Source organism: Mesoplodon densirostris, chromosome 13, assembly GCF_025265405.1.
Source record: "Mesoplodon densirostris isolate mMesDen1 chromosome 13, mMesDen1 primary haplotype, whole genome shotgun sequence".
NCBI lineage: Eukaryota > Metazoa > Chordata > Mammalia > Artiodactyla > Ziphiidae > Mesoplodon > Mesoplodon densirostris.
This window is the reverse complement of record NC_082673.1, coordinates 2,287,956-2,308,247: the sequence shown is the minus strand read 5'-3', so window position 1 is coordinate 2,308,247 and position 20,292 is coordinate 2,287,956. Positions and strand designations below refer to the sequence as shown.

Genomic DNA, 20,292 nt, shown 5'->3' with positions numbered 1-20,292 from the left:
GAGGATAATAGTGGCAATAATGTGTGTAGGCAGAGGATGGGTTCTGGGTGGATGGTGGTTTCCAGCAGATGCCACCATCCACAATTCTTTTCATTTGGGGAAAAACCCAACTATTTTCTCTATCACTATTTAGGGTTTCTCTAATTTGTTATTGAAAGCATTCTCAATTGATACAAACATTTGTGGAAAAGAGTCTATTCTCTTTCACATAATAAAATATGAATTATGTATTTTGAAAATCTCATATATGCTATCATTCTTATTTAAGATCACAGTAATTTTCATTGAACCACTAAGAATAGAAGCATTGGGACTTCCCTGGTGGTCCAGTGGTAAAGAATCAGCTTGCAATGCAGGGGACATGGGTTCGATCCCTGGTCGGGGAACTAAGATCCCAAGTGCCTTGGGGCAACTAAACCCGCGTGCGTGCACCACAATTACTGAGCTCATTTGCCTCAACTAGAGCCCACGAGCCGCAAACTACAGAGGCCATGTGCCCTGGAGCCTGTGTGCCACAACTAGAGAGAGAAAACCCACACACCACAACTAGAGAGATGACCACGCACCACAATGAAGATCCCGCGCGCCGCCAAAAATATCCTGCATGCCGCAACTAAGACCCCACACAGCCAAAAATGAATAAAATAAATAAATAAACAATAAATAAATCTTTTAAAAAAGAATAGAGGCATATTACATATACATATATATTTATATCTGTCTGCGCGTGCGCACATACACACACGCACACACAAGTGATACATTTCAAGCAGCATACTCCATTCCAATAAAGGAAATGCATGCATAGGATATATATGGAAGAATTTAGACTAGAAGAGATCTCTTTATGTTAGTAGGTAACCTTAGTAGAAATGTTGCATGAAATTCTCTCTGCTTATCATTCAGGATTGATTTTAGTGCTGGAGTGGTAAAGAGTGGCTGGAAAGGTGAGATTCATGAAATGCTGGCTGAAAGACAGCTTTGTCTTTTATCGTCTTCCCCCTGTCTCTTTTAAAGATGAGGGAACTGAGGGGTAGATCTGTGGCTGCCAGAAATATAGGGCTAAATGGTCAAGTCACTACTAGACATTTAACTCATCTTGTCCCATTTTATCAGCATTGTTATCCAAACAACCATCTTTCAGAAGATGAAGAATCTCAAATGACAACTGGACAAGACAAAGATGTGCAACCTCACATACAATAAGCAAATCGATACGGCCATTTATTGGTGGTTTATGGATTAAATCATTTAATTTAGAGTGCAGCTGGAGAGAAGAAAAAGTGCAAATGTTTCAGCATCATTTAAGGGCCAGGATGTCTAAAGCACTTTTTCATTTAACCCTCACAGTGGCTGAAGCTAACTGTGCCCACTGACAAAGGGGACCACGAAGCCGAGTCCCAGAGCTGCTGAGTAGAGACCAAGGCTCCACACCAAGTCCCTGACACTGCAGCCATGCTTTCCCCATGGCAACCATACCTCTGCAAAAAGTATCAGCTTAAATTCCCTTTGATCAAACAATAGCGTGTTCGGAGCTATACTTCCATCTTCCTTCACTTGCTTCTTGCCCTTTCTCCCTCCCACGTTCTGTGGTATTTGAAGGCTCCCAGCCCTGCCTGGCCCACTGAGGCACTGAGACACACAGACCCTTCCCACTCCAAAGACAGTCCCTGTTCAGGTGGCTTTAGCTCAGCAATTATGATGACTTTTCTTGTGATATTATTACAAACGAGTTATTTTGAAAGGGTCTAAGGATTGAGATAATATTGTAGGCTGCTTTGCACATGGAGAAACTAATAATACAAATATTAGGTTGTTTTCTCTTATATGCAAGTGCATTTCACGGTTATTCTGAAAAAGTTAAATGTGAAAGAGTAAAAGTACGATTTTCAGATTAAACCATGAGATTTAGATTAAGTGAAAAAAATCCAATGGATTTATTTTGAAGATAAATAGGTGCTATATTCGTTTTCTATTATTGAAATAAATTACCACAAACAGTGCTTTAAAAGAGACACTAACCCGTGATCCTGCAGTTCTGTAGGTCAGAAGCCTCAGTGGGCCTCTCTGGGATAAGAGCAGGGGAGGGCAGGATGGTCTCTGTCTGGAGGGGCAGTGTCCCCTGTCTTGGGCAGCTTCTCCTGGCCTCCTGCTCTCTGGGGTCCTGGTCCCCCCCCATCTTCAGAGCCAGCACTGTCAGCCCTACCCCTCTCCATGCTGCCATCTCCCTAGTCCTCTCGTTCTCCTACTTCTTCCACTTTTAAAGACTCTAGTGATTACACTGGACCCTCCCGGATAATCCAGGCTCATATCTCCGGAGCACATCTGGTTTGGGCAAGAGCGCCCACCCAAGATTCAGTCTCTGCTGATCTGGTGGTGTCATCATACTGGAATCGCCGAAAAGGATGAGAGGTTTCAGACTGACAAAAACCCCACAAAACCCAAGGCAAAAAAACAACGCAATTATATTTGTTGTCTGAAAATGTTTTTTTCTAGATCGTTGAATATAAAGGTTAAAAATATTTTGAGAAAACTATTTTGATTTTATTTTACCAGTATCCAAGGTGGCGCCAAACTAAACAATGGAAGATGACGCTTCAGAGAAACTCGCCTTAGAGCCGTGCTTGCACAGAAGCCTGCTCACTTTACTTATACTACTCCCTTGCCCCGTGGAAGGAGAGGGGTGGCAGGAGCCATGGGTTAGGGGGCTGGGTGCCAGCTAAAGCCTAAACCAGCTCCCGTACTTGAATAGATCTGTGAAGGTTAAGATTCATGGGTTGTAACCAACAGTACAAGATTCATGGGTTGTAACCAACAGTACTTGCTTCAAGTTAATACTCTAAATTTTGGGGCTCTCCAGAGGAACCAGAGGGAGAAGCGATATAAAGGTATCTAGATAGATGCATATATAGATAGATACACAGACACAGATAGATGGATGCTCTATAGAGATACAGATAATAGGTATTTTAGTGCTCACATGCTAAATATCTATTTTCAGTTATTTAACTAATGTAGATGTTACAGTGTTTGTGAATGGAAGCTTAGGTATCAGTACTGTTGAGCTGATACATTGGACTAAAACTCTCAAGACAGAGTGATTTTCTTTAAACATTGCACAGTAGTTTGTATGATGGGTGTGCAGTGCTCCATTCTTAGAAGAACACCAAGCAGCTGATGCAAAGTTATGTATGTACTGAAGAAATTCACCAAGGCTGAGGAACTGGCAAGGAGCTCCCTGAGTCACTACTTACGTTGTGCTTTGTGAGGCTGGAAATGTTGGTTGCTACGGCATGCAGCCACTCGCCACAGTCCTCAGCAGAGAGGCACTGGATGATCCCACTGCAGACCCCGTCCACGGCGATGACTTGGAAAGCGTTCTGCCTGTGGAGATGTCAGAACAAATGAGATCAAAACATCGTCTCATTTGTCTGTTTGCGACTTGAAACAGTTATGTGTTCAAAAGCTCTTCTTTCGAACAACATAAATGCAGCTTCAAATTCATATTTGTTTACTTCCCTTTTTAAAAAATCTGTTTTTAAATGCAACACTACAGATGAACCCAGACAACACACAACTTTGAATGACTACAGAGCATCTTGAGACTCAGATACATTTGGAGAACCTTTGAGATGCATATCTAAGACATTTGAGAGGGATTCTTTCTCCAGTGCACCATAAAGTTATACATAGATGTTTATCCATTATTTTGGCCACCATCAACTCCTCTTGACATTTTTCAGTGCATGTCTGATGTACAGTGGAAAGATCACACAAAAACCACATGCACAGATACCGAGCATCATATAAAATCTTTTGTTGTCATGAGCTGAAGCACTTTGTCAGCTGTTAAACCAGTTGTTCCTCATCTTCTCTAAGATGGTTTCGGACAAGAGGTACATAGTTCTTCTCCACGTCTAAATACTCGTGCTTGAAATTTATGTGGATGTTCGCATTTCAATAACAACTAAACTTTCCTTAAGATGCCATGGCCACCCTAAATATCTCTGTGGTCTTCCACTGAGTTTTTGCTGTTGTTAGAGAACATTCAGTGATGCCGCCCTAAATGGTCTACAAAAATGTTGTTGAATTTAAAGCGGCTTCCTACAACTTTCATTATTTACTTTTATCTTCCTGTTTCAAGTTCTTGCATGTTTCAATACAAGCTTAATGGAGAGGAATGGATAAAAATCCCAACATGAATGGAAAGTAGCCAAATGCCTCTGTGGTGCAACACAATACACTTTAGAAAATGCACAAACTATCTTTAAATCCCAGCCATTTCTGAAGCAGTAGAAAAACTGTGTAGTTCAGTATTCAAAATGCTATGTAAATAGTGTACACTTATATATTTTTCTCCAATTAAATTCCTTTTTTTATCTCTTCTGAATTTTGTAAGTAGGAGTTTGTGGATATTACACATGATTTCATTTCTGCAAACAAAGACACCCCAAGTGGCATTTCTCTGGCCCAGCTTCATCAGGAGGCCTGTGACACTCTCCTGTCCCATAAGACTGGTCCAGATTTCAGAACCGGACACGTGGCAGAGACTTTCACACCTATGGCTCTCTGTATCCTCATTATTAATGTTTTCAGAGAAGCTTGTTCCGACAGCCTTGACCAGCACTTTCAAATGATTACAGGGAAGTGTTAAAATATTCTTTTTTGTTTGCTTTTAAAAATACATGAAAAGCCTGAGAGGGGACAACTGTTGTCTGTCTCTTTGAAATAATGTTTTTTGAATTTGTGACAAGAAAAAATATGCACAGCACAAAAAGAATACTGCAACTTCACATGACTTTCTTTTTTTTTTTTTTTTTTTTTTTGCGGTATGCGGGCCTCTCACTGTTGTGGCCTCCCCCGTTGCGGAGCACAGGCTCCGGACGCGCAGGCTCCGGACGCGCAGGCCCAGCGGCCACGGCCCACGGGCCCAGCCGCTCCGCGGCATATGGGATCCTCCCAGACCGGGGCACGAACCCGTATCCCCTGCATCGGCAGGCGGACTCCCAACCACTTGCGCCACCAGGGAGGCCCCACATGACTTTCTTAACTTTACTTCTGATATTCAAGAGTGAGTAAGACATTTAAAATATCCAGAGAGAAGTTCAACTATCCCTGGAGAATGAGAACTAATTTGAGTTCATAACATACATTTCTCTCTGCTGATTATCATAACCATTGCTTCGTGCACCGTACATTAAAGCATGTCTTGAACATATTTGTACTCTCTGCTTTAAATGAATCGTGGCAGCTGGATATTTTTAGCTGATTAGAGTTAATGCACTTAGAGGAAATCTGCAGTCTATGTAACCACACATGCTACACAGTCTCCACATGGAATGATTCTAAAGGGCTAACCTTATATAAACCCAGGCTTATACACTAATATGTATCGATTTTTACATTCTGTTTCCACTTTTCAGGTTGATTTGTTGGAAACTCTTTCATGAATATAAGTGAAGTATTTGAACAGTTTATTTGCTTACATACAACCTCTTACAAAGTAAATTGGTCATAAAGATTATAGCCTGGGTCCTATTTCTGCCTCTGCTATTGAATAAATAAGAATATTGGCAAATTAGTCCACTTAGTTGCACCTCAATTTCCCCTAACAGAAAATGAGAAAAATATACTTCACGGATTTATGGAGTAACTGGTGGGACCCCAATACTTTCACTAATCACTGAAGCTCCCTGAATGAGACATTAATGTCTGGTCTTGATATGATATTTGAGAGAGTTTTGCAAGAATGTGTCACCCAGCACTTGGCAAGAACTGCAGTGTTGTGGCTGTATTTGCAGCTTTTAGAAAATGTAATTCTTTGAGTCAAGATAATCAGTAATTGTAAAAAAAAAAAAGTATTTGTTTTATCTTATTTGATCATATACTCTCTGAAATCAATAAACTACATTACCCATTAAGTTAGTATTGTAGTACTGGGAAACGTTAAACTTTAACAATATCTGTAGTAGTCTTGAGTATTCTCAGACTAAATTATGATTCTTTGTACACACACACACACACACAGATACAAACACACACATGCACACACAGATACACATGCACACACATATACACACACATGCACAGAGATACAAACACGCACGCACAGATACACTTGCACACACACAGATACACACACATGCACAGAGATACAAACATGCATGCACAGATACACGCACACACAGATACACACACAGATACAAACACACACACTGGCTGAAAAAAGCAGTGACATGATTACAGTTAGAAAATCTGAACTTTTGAGTGCAGATTATTTTTCCACTTTCTGCTCAATATCATTTTTTCTATTTCTCTAAGGATTCTTGATCACAACTCTGGCAGCAAAAGTTATTCTCAAATGTTGCTGAGTTTCAGAGTAGTTTTATTCATTTAAAATACAAACAGTCTTTCTTTGTATGAAAAACAGACTGCTCACTAAAAATATTCATAAATAATTTTCAATATAATATGCATTTACATGAAAACATATACATTTCTTATGAATACAACTGAGTTATTCATGTTTTGACTCACTGTCCACTGTATGCCACATGAAGGCACGTGTTGGAGATGCTGAATTTGTGAGGAGTGAGTCGGAGAAGGTATTTCAAGCAGGAGAAGTGAGAGCTGTGGAGACTCAACTATACAGGTTTGGAGTGGCTAGATGGCCTTGTCCAGGAAAGGGAGGGGGGACATCACGGGGAAGCAGGCAGGCTTGGAGGAGCAGGGTGTGAACATCACGGAAGGAGCTTAGAGCCCACGGGACCCACGGCTGAACCTCCGTGGAGGGCTCCCACGGTCAGATTTGCATGGAGTGGGCGGTCCTGTCACACCGTGTAGGGGACCTGGCAGCTGTGAGATGATGTGGGACCAAAATACACATGTGTTAGTGAGAGTGAACATAAAACAGTTAGCTCACGGGATTGATAAAGGCGTTAGAAAGTCTGCGGGTCAGTGATTCCTGCCTTTCACAGAATGTGAGGGAGCAGCCAGACTCCACATTGCTCCTGGGTTTTGGATCCAACTGGATGAATGGCTTAGACGCGGCAGAGGAGAGAAAGCGCACATTTTAGGTGGGAGGTAGTTACTCCGGAGCCAAATATCAGCGGCGTGAAGGCGTGAGAGGTTGTGAGAAACGGGCTGTTTGGCTCGTTGCGATGTGCGTCTGGGGCAGCGGTGAGTCATGAAGGTGGCAGTAAAGCAAAGCTTGATCAAGGAGAGCTTTGCAAACCACGTGGCGGCATTTCCAACTAATCCCGAGTCAGGCAGGGCCGTGGGAACACTGACTCTTTGGAGTAAAAGGATCATATTGTATTTTATGATACAAATATGTTCCCTCTGTGGTGGATAAGAACATGGAAAAACGTAATGAAGGCAGGAGAGAAGCAAGAAGGGTGTCCCAATACTCAGGATGAACATAAGATTGCTCCATGAGAGTGGTTCTCTGCATGTAGAAAAGCACTGACTCAGCAGGATTTGAAAGACGGGCCATTTTTCTTGATCTGGTTATTAACAATTTGGGGAGATGATTAAGGAAAGGAAAAACTAAAACAACCAAGCAAGCAAGCAAACAAACAAACAAAAAAATCCGCTCGGGTTAATGATTCCAGCAATGGGCTCTGTTTCTCACTGAGTTCAGATCATTTCTGCTCGTGATGCTACCTTGGGGCACCATCTCATCACAGCTTTTACGGTTCAGGCTCAAAACCTGAACTGTTTGGTGAGGTTATACAGAAGCTCTTCCAAACCATTTTGTTACCTATTTTCCAAAGCTGAAGTTCATCAATCCGACACAAGCCCCGAACTTTTATTCAACAGAGGCTTTTCCCCACTGTTCTCTTTGTCTGCAATGCCCGTCTGTCCCGCTTCAGTTAAAATCTGTAAGGTATTGCAAGTACCTTGATTTTATGCAACTCTCCGACCTCTAATTTCTCTCTGTGTAAAATGAAGATGGCAACATTTGTCCTGCGTACCTCACATTTTAAAGACTTTTGTAAAGAGAAGTTTTAGGTTTATAGCAACATTGAGGGGAAAGTATAGCGATTTCTTATAGACTTCCTGCCACACACACACACACACACACACACACACACACACACACACACCCTCTCTATGATCAACATCTCCCACAAGAGAGTTGCACTTTTGTTATAATTTATGAGCCTACATCGACACGGCATACCACCCAAGGTCCGTAGTTTAGATTAGGGTTTACTCACTGTGTTCCACATTTTATGGGTTTGGGCAAACATGTAATGACATGTATCTGTTACTATAACATAATCCAGAGCATTTTCACTCCCCCAAATATCTCTGCTCTGCCTCTTCGTCTCTCTCCACCTCCCAACCGCTGGCAACCACTGATGTTTTTACTGTCTCCATAGTTTCACCTTTTCCAGAAGGTCATATAGTTGCAATCAGTGTGTAGGGTGTTCAGATTGGCTTCTTTCACTTAGTGACATGCATCTGTGGTTCTCCCATGTCTTTTCATGGCTCAGTAGTTCATTTCTTTTTAGGGCTGAATAATATTCTATGATCTGGGTGCACATAGTTTATTTATCCATGCCCCTATTGAAGGCCATCTTACTTTCAAACATATACAAGGGGACACTGCATGGCTCACAGAGTAGGCGAAATCAACTAGGATCTTAATGTTATTTAGTTGAATATATTTTTTAAATCACAATTGTTCTGGCTCCACATAGAGCGAAGTCCTGGTGGACCTTCTGGCATGTCTGTGAAGATGGAGGAAAGTCCATCCATTCAGGGACTCCCAGTACATCTGCACAGCACCACCTGTGACAGAGTGATGGAAGAGCCAAGGCAATGGGGCGCCCAATGGGGCCGCTGTGTCTCCTCCTTCCCCTCGGCCACTAAGCACAAGCAGGAGACGCCTTGAGCTTTCTATCCCTTCCCCCATCACACTACAGGTGACATATCCTTACACATTGTTTCCCTTATTTTACCTTCACTATCCTTCCCATAACAAACATTTTTTTCTATCCAATTCACTCCAATAGTTACTCTAGCCAAAGTCACCTTCAGCTTAATCTGTTTCTCAGTCTATTCAGATTTCTATTCTGTAGTTAATACCATCAACCACTTTCTTCTCCTTCATAACCTTCGCACTCTAATTCCCTGACACTGCAACGTTCTGTCGTATTTTGATACTTCAGAACTGAAATGAGACATATACTTCTAAATCATTACTATACTATGAACATAAACTGTCTCACCACTGATAAAATAGTGTGATGTTCTAATTCAGGCTACATAATAGTATATGACAGTAACACAACTTTGTTGCCATTAAATACAAGACGTATCACATCATCAGAGTTAAAATTATGGGCCTTGGCCAAACCAACCAGCACATAATATCCTAGGTTTCAAACCAAGCTCAACAATTTTGTATATCTGTCATCTTGGGCCAATAATTTATCTTTTCTTTTTCATCCCCTCACTGTTTCAACTGCCACTGGACCGTGAGCTCCTTCACAGAAAGAAGCAAACACAACACCTCTTACATAGACATTAAATCAGTACTTATTGAGCGAATGAGGGAACAATCTGAACTGCTGTGCAATCCACTCAGAATAGTGCTGTGTTTATAACTGTTTATTACTGTCATATTTACTGAGTGAAATTAATTCAACTGCTAAAAGCTGTTAATGTGTTGAGGTGCCATAAGAGTAAAAATGTAAGAAGTCATCTGGATTCATACAATTTATTTTTTCTCATAAATTGCTTTAGCTAACCATTTTTAAATCATGTAACTACATAAATTTTTTAAAGTAAAAACAAAACAAAAGAAAGCAAGTATACACATTAAAAATGCCATTAACAGAAATATTTCAAAAGTTCTTAAAGCAGAAGAAAAATAGAAACAAAAGAAAAAAAATAAAGAGAAACAGAAAGATTAAAGGTAGGATACATTTGATAATAGCTGAAAATAATAAAATATCTTGAGGAATTTAAGATACATATATAATTCAAATATATATATATATATATATATATATATGCCCAAAGACAAGAAAGAAAGAAAGGAATTTGTTAAAGTGTTCTAAGTTTCTAGAATTTTCTGAAAGAGGCAAAATTAATAAATTGCATTAAACACTAATAAATCATGTATGGATGGTGCTATGGTCTCAGTGTTGGTGCCCCACCTCCTATTCATGTTCCGAAATCCTAGTGAGCAATGTGATGGTATTGAGAGGTGGGGCTTTGGGGAGATGTAGAGCCATGGGGGGCGAGTCCTCGTGAACTGGGGTTAGTGATTTATAAAAGAGCTTCCAGAGAGATACCTGACTCTCCCACCAAGTGAGGACAGAGTGAGAAGACACCAGATATGAACCAAGAAGGGGGTGGGGGTGGGGGGGGCTTCATCAGAGGACTAGAACATGATCCAGGTGCCTTAATCTAGGACTTCCAGCATCCAGAACTGTGAGAAACAAATTTCTGTTGTTTATTGCTGTTATTATCTGCTGTATTTTGTTATAGCAGCCTGGAAGGACTAAGACATATGGTGTAACGTTTAGGCAATAACTAAAACAAAATAAAAGAATGCATATATAACAATATAATAGAGAGAATATTAAAAAATAAAAATTTTTAATTATTTCAAAGAGAAAAAAGTTAAAGAAAATAGAATATAGAAACTAGTGTGTTGAGACAAAGGACTTTTTTCTTGAATATATATAAAACTCTCAAATCTCAACAGTAAAAAAATAAATAAAAATATATAAGCAAAGCCGATTACAAAATGGTCAAAAGACAAAGAGACATTTCACCAAAGAGGATTTTATGTGATAAATAAGCACATGAAAAAATGTTGAACATCACTAGGATATGCAAATTCAGGTCACAGTGATATATCATACCTATATCTTATACCTGTAAGAATGGTAAAGTAAAAGACAGCAACAACTCCCAATTCTGGCAAAGATGTAGAGAAACTGATGGCTCATATCCTGCTGGTGGGAATGCAAAACTGTACAGCCACCTACAAAACAATGTGTCTGTTTCTCAATAAACTAAACATGCTGTTATCACACAACCGAGTACTCGAGTTCTTGAACATTTACCTGAAGAAATGAAAACGCACATTCCCACAAAAATCTATACAAAACGTTCATTGCATCTTTATTTAGAATTAACTGGAACAACCTGGATGTCCTTTAAGGGATGAATTTTTAAAATGTGATACATCCATACTATCAGAATGCTATCGGAAATAAAAAGGGATAAACAATTGAAAAATGCAACTACTAGGAAGAGTTACCAAAGAATTATGCTGACTGAGAAAATTCAATCCAATACAGTTACATAATGTAGGATTCCACTTATATAATGTTCTTAAAATGACAAAATAATTGGAGGTGAAGAACAGAGTAGTGAGTTGTCATGTGATGGGGAAGAGGATGCTGGCATGGTTACAGACAGGCAACATGAGGGTTCTTGTGGTGACGGAACTCTTCTACTTTGTGCTTGGGTTGGTGGATATGAGAACATGAGCATGTGATATAATTCTATAGAACTAAACATGCAGACACACAGACACACACACACACACACTGTCACACACTCAGGCATGTGAAATCTGAATGAATGAGTGGTGGATTTTGTCAATGTCAGTTTCCTAAATGGGGTGTTGTACTATAATTTTGCAAGATGTTACCATTTGGGAAAATGGGCAAAAAATAAATGTAATCTCTCTCTATTATTTCTACAACTGCATATGAATCTATAATTATATCAAAACAAAAATTTTAATTATAAAAAACAAGACCTAGAGTGTTGAATAGAAAGCAAATACTAAGATGGCAGATATAATCTCTGATATACCAGTGATTATGTTAAAAGCAACTAGACTAGGGCTCCCCTGGTGGCGCAGTGGTTGAGAGTCTGCCTGCCGATGCAGGGGACATGAGTTCATGCCCCGGTCCGGGAAGATCCCATGTGCCACGGAGCAGCTGGGCCCGTGAGCCATGGCCGCTGAGCCTGCACGTCCGGAGCCTGTGCTCCACAATGGGAGAGGCCACGACAGTGAGAGGCCCGCGTACCGCAAAAAAAAAAAAAAAAAAAAAAAAGTAACTAGACTAAATAATCCAATTAAAAGACTAAGATTGTTACTTTGAATTTTAAAAAAAAAGAAAAAAGTATATGCGACACAGAAGAGATACATATTATAGCACAGGGCTAAAAAGAGTTGAAAGAAATGGGTAAAAGAATATACAGTGTAGATACCTGATGTAATTCTTGAAGGTAAGAAAAAATTCTAGAGATATAGGACATTTCATAATGATAAAAGGGTAATCATCCAGAAATTGTAAAAAATCTAAATCTGTTTGTATCCGATAATATATAATTAAATATATAAAGCAAATAATGACACACTTAAAAGGAGAAATACACAAAGCCACCATCATACTGGGAGACTAATGCATTTCTCTCAATATCTGAGACCATAAACAGACAGAAAGATCATTAATGATACAGAGGACCAGAATCCCTAATGAACAAATACAACCTAGTTGAAATATGTAGACACTGAACTAAGGAACATGACACTGCACATTCTTTGAAGTGTATATGGGACACTTGTCAAAATTAATTATATACTAGGGGAAATCAAGTCTCAACAAATATCAAAGGACTGAAACCATTCAGCATGAAATCATACGAGAAAGCAATAACAAAAGAGATAATTTTAAACATCTCAAACTATTTGGAAATTTTGCAATACACTTGTAAATAGCCCATGGGTCAAAGAAGTAATTGTAACAAAAATTAGGGAACACTATTAAATACATAATAAAAATATCTGACTATCAGTATCGGTGAGCCTCCAATTCCGGGCAAGGGAGAGCAGCCCATTCCTCCCAAGGGCTCCCTAATACAACTAAAGGACCTTGAACATGACCCGAGGGCCAGCACAGGCAGCTCCTGAAAGGTGGAAGGGTAAGGCGACTGCTGGGGGCCGTGGGGCTGAGAGGTGACAGGGGGAGTCAGTCTCCTGAACTTCCCTGTCGCCTCCCATGTAGGGTTCCAGCAGGCATAGCAGCAGCTGGTTTTGCCCGTCCTCCCAGTCGCCGCCTGCTGGTGTTCAAGGGTTCGAGCGGCAAGCTGCCCTGCCCATCCCCACCTGCATGAAGCAAGCAGCTCTCCAAGCCCCCCTCTCCCCGTCCCGGTAGCGTGAGATCCAGTGGGGCACTGAGCCTCCATACCCGCCTGCAGCCGTTAGACTGAGTGAGGCAGCCCGAGATGGAGCTGCTCAGCCCTCTGCCCCCTTCCCATGCTGACCGCTCTGGCCCAGCAGGACCTCAGGCTCCAACCCACCCGCCACCCCCAAGGTGGGGTGAGGTGGTGGGGTGAGGTGGTGGGAGCCAGCTGACTGCCCTCAGCCCCCCCTCCATCCCCTATCCTCCATCGGCCGAGCTCCGTGGAGAGCTGAGCATTCACCGCTGCCCGGCAGTGATAAAGCACTGGCCACTGGCCCCTGCTGCCCACCCTCCCTGGTGGCAGCAGAGCCGACCCAGTCACTGAGCTGACCCCCGACTCAGAGGCAACAGGGTGATGGAGCTGGTACCTGACCGTCACCAGGGCTCACTCAGCAGGGCTGAGAACTGAGCCAAACCTATGCCTCGAGCACCTGCAGTGAGGTGTGTTTTACTACATTATGCTATTCTTCTGCGGGTCTTCCTACTTTTAGAAACCTGAAGGTAAGACCCATAAGGCATGTCATGTTACAAGTTTCACTCCAGGTCTCAATTTCAATCAACAGACGAGCGGAGGCCACTGACATGAACTCACCGACTGAGGTCTGTCCCGGGCACGTACTGGGAAAACCGTGAGTGCAGCAGAGGGATGAGCCTGAGGTCACACCACCGCTTCTCCCACCTCAGGCCCGGGGACGCGGGCCACGAAGAGCAGGACAGCGTGTCCTGAAAAGAAAACAAATGTTCAGCAGCACTGTTTTGTTTCTGTGTTTTCAGTGTTGATGTCCCACCCTTGTCATTTGAGGGATATTTTACCCTTACATAATCGAAAGATATTTATAGAATACCACAAGAAATCCCTGTTCGTTGGCAATAAAGTTATATTTGTTAATTTCATGGTTAATGGAATTCTATAAGAAAGTGAGGAGGGAATCACTGAGATTAAGGATTGTAGTGAAAATATGAAAAATGGGCAGAGGAGAAGGAAGAAGAAATAAAGTAGCAATGACTGAATTCATTCAAGAATGAGAAAGATGGGCAGAACTAATTACAGTGAACTAGCAGGTGACAAAAATCAAGTAAGTTCAATCAGCAAATATTTTCTATCTGCTAAAACACTAAACGTTGTTAGAAGGGCTTTTGATCCATCACTTACTTAAAAATATTTTTGAGTAGAATGAATATTCCTATAAAACAACCCTCAAACACTACTCAAGGAAATCTTTGTCCATTGTTTTAATTTCATGTTTATGTCAATAAAATGTTTGTATTTTCTTATATTGTTTTAATGTTAAGACAACCACTTCTGGTTTAAAATTACATATATTTTAAGTTTCATAGAAAGCTTAACTTTCTTTCCTTATGTATACAAAAGACATATCTCTGAATAACATTTGAGTTTTTCAGCTGATGTTGATCCATGTTTCTTTCATTGGATCAGCTTCCCTGTTAAGATTTTTCCTGGCACCAGCACAGGAATGATATGGACATGTAGTCGGCCTGGGCTGTACAAGCCAAGCCTCCATCTGATCAGAGAACTGCTGACACGGACGGATTTCTCTCTAGGCTATAGATTCTGTAATTTTTGAGTGATGACGCTAGAAGGAGATTCTATTTTAGTCTAAATTTTGAACCTCTGTGAGTCTAGATATTATTAACTTTTCTTTCAGGTATTAACTTCTTCAAAATTGCTTATTTGGGGGGAGGGGGAAACTTCCATTATTTTCACTAGAGGTTGAGAGTTCTCTGGCATCAGGTTAATTGTCAACCATCGTGCCAATGAAAGTCTACAACATCCTTCGAGCATTTTAGAGCACCCGGGAAGAAGGTCTGGCTGACAAGAGCGAGGAGCTCCACTGGTGACAGGTCTCCGGGACACACAGCCTTTGGTGCAAGACGGCTGCTTTCAGTGCTTCTGTGGTGACTGAAAGGCACAGACTCAGGTTTCCCATGAATCGTTTCCTTTTTCCTGGCCCTCACGTCAGATGTCACAGATGGTCAGCATGTGAGGGCTGAGGCTCCCCATAAGAATTAGACCATCTGGGTTCAAAACCCCAATTTCCCAACTGATGAGTCCTGGGGCAAGTTACATAGCTCTTCTGTGCCACACCACACCCATCTCCAAAGACAAGGCTGTCACCAAAGGAAAACCTAAAGGTTTTTAGAAGCAGTAAATTATTGCTTCTTGTCTTTTCTGCATGAAGGCACATGAAACCACAATCCTGTGTGACACCCTGGGGTAAATGGGTGCAGTTTCTGTGGCCAGGCCGGACATGACTGAGCAGCCCCGTCACTAAGCTCACAGCAGCGCACAGCTGAAACCTGCTCCCGGGCCCTGTGCTCGAGGCCCACGCCTGAGAGGTTGCACAGTCAGGCGTCTACCCGAGGCTCCCAGCCGGCCAGCAACAGGGCCAGGATTCACTCCAACCTACGTCTCTCTGACACCACAGCACAACATTTAACTTTCATAATCAGAGCTGAAACCATGGAAAGAATGACTCAGATGTCTGTCTTGATTATTTCACAGTTTTGCAATGTAACTTTAAGCAAATTATTTGTTTCCTGTCGTTCATGAAAAGCACAAAGAGATCCTCTCACTTCATTGTTCCCTGAAGAGATAGAAAATGTAAAAGAACATAAAAGACACAGGTAATGGAATACCTGTGACAGGTAATGAAATAGGTCCATTCCACAGGTAATGGAATACCTGAGAATGACAGTCACCAATAGTTGAGGATGATAAGTTTTACAAATCACATTTTATAGACTTCATGGATCAGCAGATGTAAAAACACATGTGATCTTTGACATGTCCTGATGCAGCACCCTGACTGGATGTCTTTATGTACCAAAGTTGTAAACATGTCACTTTCTTTTATGGCTCTTTCTTATAAAAAATAAGAGATAAGTCCCACTTCAGCTACTGAACTAATCAGGGTTAATGTATTTCATTTTACAGATCTGTTACTTACAGTGGAATATCTGGTATCTTTTGAAAATTATTTATCCTTATTATTTATTTTAATTCCAATAGTAGAATATAAATTTGCCCTCTAGTCTTGTTGTATAACAGCAGTCTTGGGGTTATTTTTAATTGTATATAAAATGATCTAAAAACACAAGAATTTTTATGGCTTTAAGGCCCATAACTACTTTTCAAGAGCTTTATTCTTCAGTGTCGAGAATGTTGTTTCCTATAATATTAATAGTGTGAACGGGAAAAGTAGCATTTACAGAGTCTTTACTTTAAAGTAAACTCTCTTCTCAAAATGTAACACATTTCAAGGTATATTGCCATACAATAACCTCAAGAGCAATTATCAGGCCAAAATAGAATAGCATACACGGAAGAACGCTGATCCAAATTTTGCTAAGGATGTAGCATAAACGTATTCATTAAAGGTATATAGTTAAGAAAAACGTTTCTCAGAATCTGGTTAGCTGGTTATCTGAATTTAAGTCTCCTCGTGAGCACAAAGCGAATTCTTTCTTCACTTTGGCCAGCAAACCGGGAGAATCTTGTATATGCTAAAATTAGTGATCTCAGGCCCTTAGAAGGACTAGACTACTTTTTTATGTAAGAAAGTGGAGTGATGTTAATATATATATTATAAGGTGTTATTTTCTCATATGTGTAAAATGCTGCCTTAAAATATACACAGAATGTTTGAGGGCACTCAAATGGCACCTGCTTATGCAAAATTTTCTTCAGAGGATAATTAAGGCACAGGAACTAAAAACAGAGTCCCCGGGCCTGGGACAAAGGTGAGAACGCAGACACAGCAGAGGACCGAGCGCTTCTCTCACGGACCCCGTCTCTGCGATCTACACACTTTCTGTGGAACGTGCCTCCTGCGGCCCAGGTGCCTCATTATTTAACGATGGGTCACAAGGAGACACGCTCTGACTGCCCCTCATTTCATGAACCTCTGAGTAGACACGTCCTCCACCCCCTCAACCAGATGCTGACTCTGCGTGACCCACTCAGGTCTGATTCCCAGGCGGGCTCATGTTTGGTCTGAAGTCCCCCATTTTTTTTTATTTCTGTAAGTCGATGTTCATAGACTCTAGCAGCCCTTTTCTCTGGTATTAGAATCCTAACGTCCATTGTAATTTTCCTGCTTACATGACAGTTACTTTTATAGATCTGGATTTTAAACTTTTTGGGGTCAGGAACCATAATGGACTTTTTCCCATGGCACTGTGAAGAGGGTTTTCTCGGAATAAGTTCTCAGCAAATATCCAATTAACTTAAATGCAATTACTGTCTTTATTTTTATTACACTTTGATTTATATATGTCTTGATTCTTATTGTCTAAAACATCATAAGTGCCATTAATTTCCTTACACTTAAAGATCTTTAGCAATGTCAAATAATGTTCAATCCTAATGCTAAAAATGGAAATAAAATATGCCTCTTGAAAACGGAACGACACAACTCAGTAAGAACAATTTATGATGATAGGTTTTTTGAAAAGTTTGCAGCTGGATTTGTTTGGAACAGCCATGTTACAGAGCTGCTGAGTAGTTTCCGTCCTCTCATTATGCCTTTGTAAAGGAAGACATTATATCAAGCAACCACATAGAGGCACAAGTCATGTAACCAAGTCTGTAGATGCTGTTGTGTACATCAGTGGAATGAGTTAAAAACAGACCAGAATGGCTCCTACCCACAGACCTTCCTGTCCACTTGTTATTACATAGGCTTCTAAGGGTACAGGGCCAAGAACTAGAATAAAAATATTCCTAGGCACCTTTGTCCCCACTCTGCAGTAAATGGCAGAGCTGAGATGGGGACTCTTGTGTGAGTGACATGGATGGGGAAAGCTCTCAGGAGAAAGTGGATGAGGAGGGAACACCTGGCTATATGTGGGCTCCTGAGGGTGGGTGGCCACCGTGTCACCTGCCAAGGCCGGGGAGGCTGCCTCTGTGGCCCATCTCTGCGTCCTCGGCTGCAGCCATACCGATTCCAGGCAGAGACTCCTGTAAGAGGGACAGTGACGCTCATAGCAGTGGGGCTCAGGGCACCGCCCAGAACAAAGGCCTGGAAAGACATCAAAGGCCTCAAGAGCATCTCCACTGGAAGGGACGGAGGTGAGCAGAGCAATTACTGAAGCAAGAGGCAAAGACTGGGCTGGAGGTTGTAAGAGCCTTGAGGAGGGAGCTGACAGGAGCACAGGACGTGTATATTCGTTCTCTCATCAGGAAATTAAGGCATTCACATCTTGCCATCTTCTGAAGATCCTGCATTTTAAGTATTAACTATTGTGTGATAGTTATTTCCCTGGTAACAAAAGTAAAAGAGGAGGGCAGTGAAGTACACCCAGATGGGGTTGGTTATACTTGTAGAGATAACCTTTGGTGTTGCCAAGGGTTCCTCTTTCAAAGCAAAAAATCAAACAAATGAAAACAACGTGGAGGCCTGTGGGACTCAGCTGAGATTACTGCTGTGCAGTCCTGCACAGTGAGGGCCACGGAGACCTGCAGATGTCCACAGGAGGACTCTGGAGTAAAATGCCACAATGAGCTCAAGAATTTCCAATGGACGGTGAATCACACAAGTCAGGGGAAGCTCCACATCACCTACATCCTAATACACGGAACAGAAAGATAAAATTCTACATAAAGTGAGCTCTGCTTCTCTTCATGTTTGTGAGCACAGGGGAAATTGTTAGTCTCACATTTAACCACAGGGCATCGTTTTGTCTTTAGAAGGTGTACATGTTTTGAAGGGTGAAATACAAGGAGTTTCAAAATATTTATAAAAGAGAAAAAACCTGTTTACTCCAAAGTACAGGTGGAAAATAAAAATGGACACTTTATAAAACAAACATGCCAAATTTATCAATTATTAAATACATGTATAGTTTAATATTCCTCACATTTTACACAATGTGTAGGTTAGATTTTCTCCCTTTACATTGATTCCCTGGTGTGCATGAAGATTGCTAAGCAATCTTAATATATGGCAAATTAAATTATATAGCTACTTTTAGCTAAATAATTTCAAAAGAAAAATGACAAAAATTGTGTCAAATTATTTAGAACATGAAATTACATAAAATATGCAATGTTATAAAATGATTGTATGATTTTACACATGACCTCTTGAAGTCATCTCTGTAACTTACAAAGGGCTTAATACAGACCTGAGAGGGGAAAAAATAACAGACCTACTTATTTTTCTCCTCCCTGAATTATCATAATTCTCAAAAAATAAAGCAGCCGAGGATTTCAACTATATCAGAGAAACCGGGTCCTAGAGCAGCTTGTACAAACTCTATCTAACTACATATATTTTTCTTGGGTGCCCTCCTCATTAATGGGGACTGTGCCCTGGGCCTCTTACTGTGTTGTTGGGATGATAGTTGAGGTGTAAGCCACTGTCGCAGAGGGGAGAGGAGGTGCCACTGCTCTGGTCACTCGGTGCACCTGCGGGAAGAGTCACAGCATCGTTGGTTAGAAGCCCACTTGTTCTACACGGACACCTTCTACAGTGCATATTTCAGTACACTCAGTGTTATCAGGTAAGCCAGGTAGTAAAATAAATCTGTATTTCACTTATATCAAAGCCAGATTTTTGCAAGTAAACAAAAATAAAAATTAAAACCTAAAGTGGCCCCAAAAGAGACTTGCAAATATTTATCTTTTGGCAGTTTGTTAGCAAGTTGATTACACATCTATCTTGTGACTCAGCAATTCCACCCCTAGGTACTTATAGTAGTGACATAAAATACTATGACTTCCCGAAGGCTTATATGAGAATGTTTATAGCAGCTTTATTTACAATAGCAAAATACCAGAAACAGTTCTGCTGTCTATCAGCAGGAGAATGCATTACCAAATTTTACTATACTCATATAGTAGAATACTATACAGCAATGTAAATAAATAAACTCCTGAAATATGTAACACGAGATGGTTCATAATGAAAGAAGCAGAAGTAAAAGAATAAATACAGTTTGACTACATTAATACTTGATGACAAGAAATTAAGTCAGTAGTTGTTTCTGGGAATGTTATTTACTGGAAGAGGCACAGCAGAACCGTTCTGTGATCTAAAGGGAT

At 40.9% G+C, this 20,292-nt stretch overlaps 1 protein-coding gene across 2 annotated transcripts in view; it reads right to left on the bottom strand.

Moving 5' to 3' along the window:
- The window catches only part of SNTG1 (syntrophin gamma 1), a 180,590-nt gene that overhangs the window by 94,720 nt on the left and 65,578 nt on the right, over positions 1–20,292 (bottom strand). For both annotated transcript variants that reach the window (XM_060116217.1, XM_060116218.1), the window contains exons 8-10: positions 19,574–19,656; positions 13,819–13,949; positions 3,255–3,384 (exon numbers count right to left, since the gene is read on the bottom strand). In XM_060116217.1, coding sequence (XP_059972200.1) covers positions 3,255–3,384; positions 13,819–13,949; positions 19,574–19,656 — 344 coding nt within the window. The remainder of the gene's footprint in view (positions 1–3,254; positions 3,385–13,818; positions 13,950–19,573; positions 19,657–20,292) is intronic.